This window comes from Formica exsecta, unplaced genomic scaffold (assembly GCF_003651465.1).
Source record: "Formica exsecta isolate Colony F162 unplaced genomic scaffold, ASM365146v1 scaffold667, whole genome shotgun sequence".
NCBI classification, from domain to species: domain Eukaryota; kingdom Metazoa; phylum Arthropoda; class Insecta; order Hymenoptera; family Formicidae; genus Formica; species Formica exsecta.
Genome location: NW_021853430.1, coordinates 29,969 through 32,065, shown reverse-complemented (window position 1 = coordinate 32,065; position 2,097 = coordinate 29,969). Strand labels below are relative to the sequence as shown.

The following is a 2,097-nucleotide window of genomic DNA, read 5'->3' as shown; positions in this document are numbered from 1 at the left end:
TTATATAATATAATTATATAATTATTAATTATATTATTATATTATTAATTATATATAAAAAAAAGAAAGAATTATATAAGATATAATATAAAATTATTATAAGATATGAGATAAAAAAAGAAGCACACATAAGATTTCAGAAACTCCATGACCAAAATTTCGACACAACCAATTTTTCAGAATCATTCGGAATGTTTCTGTTGAAATATCGATTTCTCTTCGCGAAAAGACATCGTGTACGATACTAAAATTGGACTCGGCAAAAATATACCGGTTTCGATATCTGATTTGCGACATTGCGCTTCGGAATTATATCTCGCGAACGAAAGTCGCGCCATCGCAACGGAGTAAAGCGGTTTAATTTATTTTTCCGGATATGTCTTGGTTAATTAAAATTAATGGCCATATAAAAATACGCGTTGCGATATCTCGTAGCTGTCATCGCTATCTCTCTTTCTCTCGGTAAGAGGACGGTAAGAGAACCTTTATACTTTCCTTGTGTGAAACGTTATTTGTCGAGGCGGATTATGCCTGCCTTAATTGATATTTCAAAAGCGGTGTCGCGCGCGATTACTCGGATCTGTTTTCCTTCAATTACGGAGATTCGGAAGCCGAATAGATGGAAATAAATCCGGCAATAAACTGACAATGATACGTATCCCCTTTTCATTTCTATTAGAAATTACGTCGATCTTTATCAAACATGTGTAAAACGAGACTTCTTATCTATGTATGTTAATCCCTTTCGGATCCGAGTATCCGCTTATCGAAAAATCTTAAGATCTTTTTTTCTCGATGTACCTACGTAAATGATATTATGTAACATATTATTTTTAAAAGAAAAATATAATCGAGAAAAAAAATTAGAAAAAAAAAACTTTTCTAAAATTTTCTAAATTAATCTAAATGTTAAATAAAACAAACAAAATGTTTTTCAATAATTTCTATAATTAATAGTGCAGATTTTTTAAATAATTTATTAAATTAAGTTGTCAAGAAATATCGTTAACCACAAAAAAAAAAAACCAAAAATTCAGGTATATTTAACACCAAATTAGTCCATAAATCTACATAATTATATTCGTCACAATTAAGTTTCCAAGACAAATGAAATAAAAATTAAAACTGTCAATAAGAGACAACGACAAAGTATCGACAACGTGTGTATTATCAATCGAAGAATTGAACGGTTCTTTACTTTATCTCGTTTGAAAAAGTTTCTCATAAATAGAGATGCGCGAGCTAATAAAAATTACAGCTTGAATCAAATTTGAAGATTCGGAGATGGAAGAGAGCTCAGTTTCGGTGAAAGACCGCGAAAAATACGGGAGCCATACGCGACGCGCTCGTTCCCGCAAAGATGCAAATACTTCACGATGCAAGGAGAAAGAGAGAGAGAGAGAGAGAGAGAGAGAGAGAGGAAGTAAGTTTTTCGCGGCATCAAAAATAGCAGAGAGCGGAGTCTGTGCTTGAATTCTAGACGCCGTGTTACCGAGGCAACGACACGCGCTTTGCGAACACGCCTCGCGTTTCCACGCGCTCTGCCGCTATCTTCCTCTATCTCGTTTTCCGTTTCTGTCATGCGTGTGTGTGTACGAGTGCCTACGCGTGTGATGCGTATCGTTTAAGCGTACACACACGGGTATAAATATCGGACTGTGACCACGTAATCGAATTGACTAAAGAGCTACACAATCGTGTGGATCGATATCGAAAAATGGCGTAAGAAATATTTTCAGAAAATTAAAAAAAGAAGAAGAAAATCAAAAATCTTACGAGATTAAAATAATATAATATACGAAGAAGTATGAAAAGTGTAGAGTATAATCTGTTTTGTATTATTCCAATAGAAACAATGCGGAATAATTTACAATAATTTATAGTAACGAGATGTGTAATATGCAAAGTCACGAAGATATATGAGTCACGCGAGTTGACATCGCGGTGTTAATTTCTCGTATGCGAGAATAATATTCAGCTCGCGCACTGTCAAGATAAGCGCTCAAAATAAGGAGTGACATATTTGCGGCATCTGAACGCGAGGCCATACCCAGGAATTAAAGAGACGGATCGAGAGAACGAGAGAGAAAGGGGGGG

The 2,097-nt window shown here is 34.8% G+C and overlaps 1 protein-coding gene across 1 annotated transcript in view; it reads right to left on the bottom strand.

Annotated features, from left to right (window-relative positions):
• The window catches only part of LOC115243004 (division abnormally delayed protein), an 11,485-nt gene that overhangs the window by 3,308 nt on the left and 6,080 nt on the right, over positions 1 to 2,097 (bottom strand). The window contains exon 3 of the mRNA XM_029819650.1: positions 1,939 to 1,946. Coding sequence (XP_029675510.1) covers positions 1,939 to 1,946 — 8 coding nt within the window. The remainder of the gene's footprint in view (positions 1 to 1,938; positions 1,947 to 2,097) is intronic.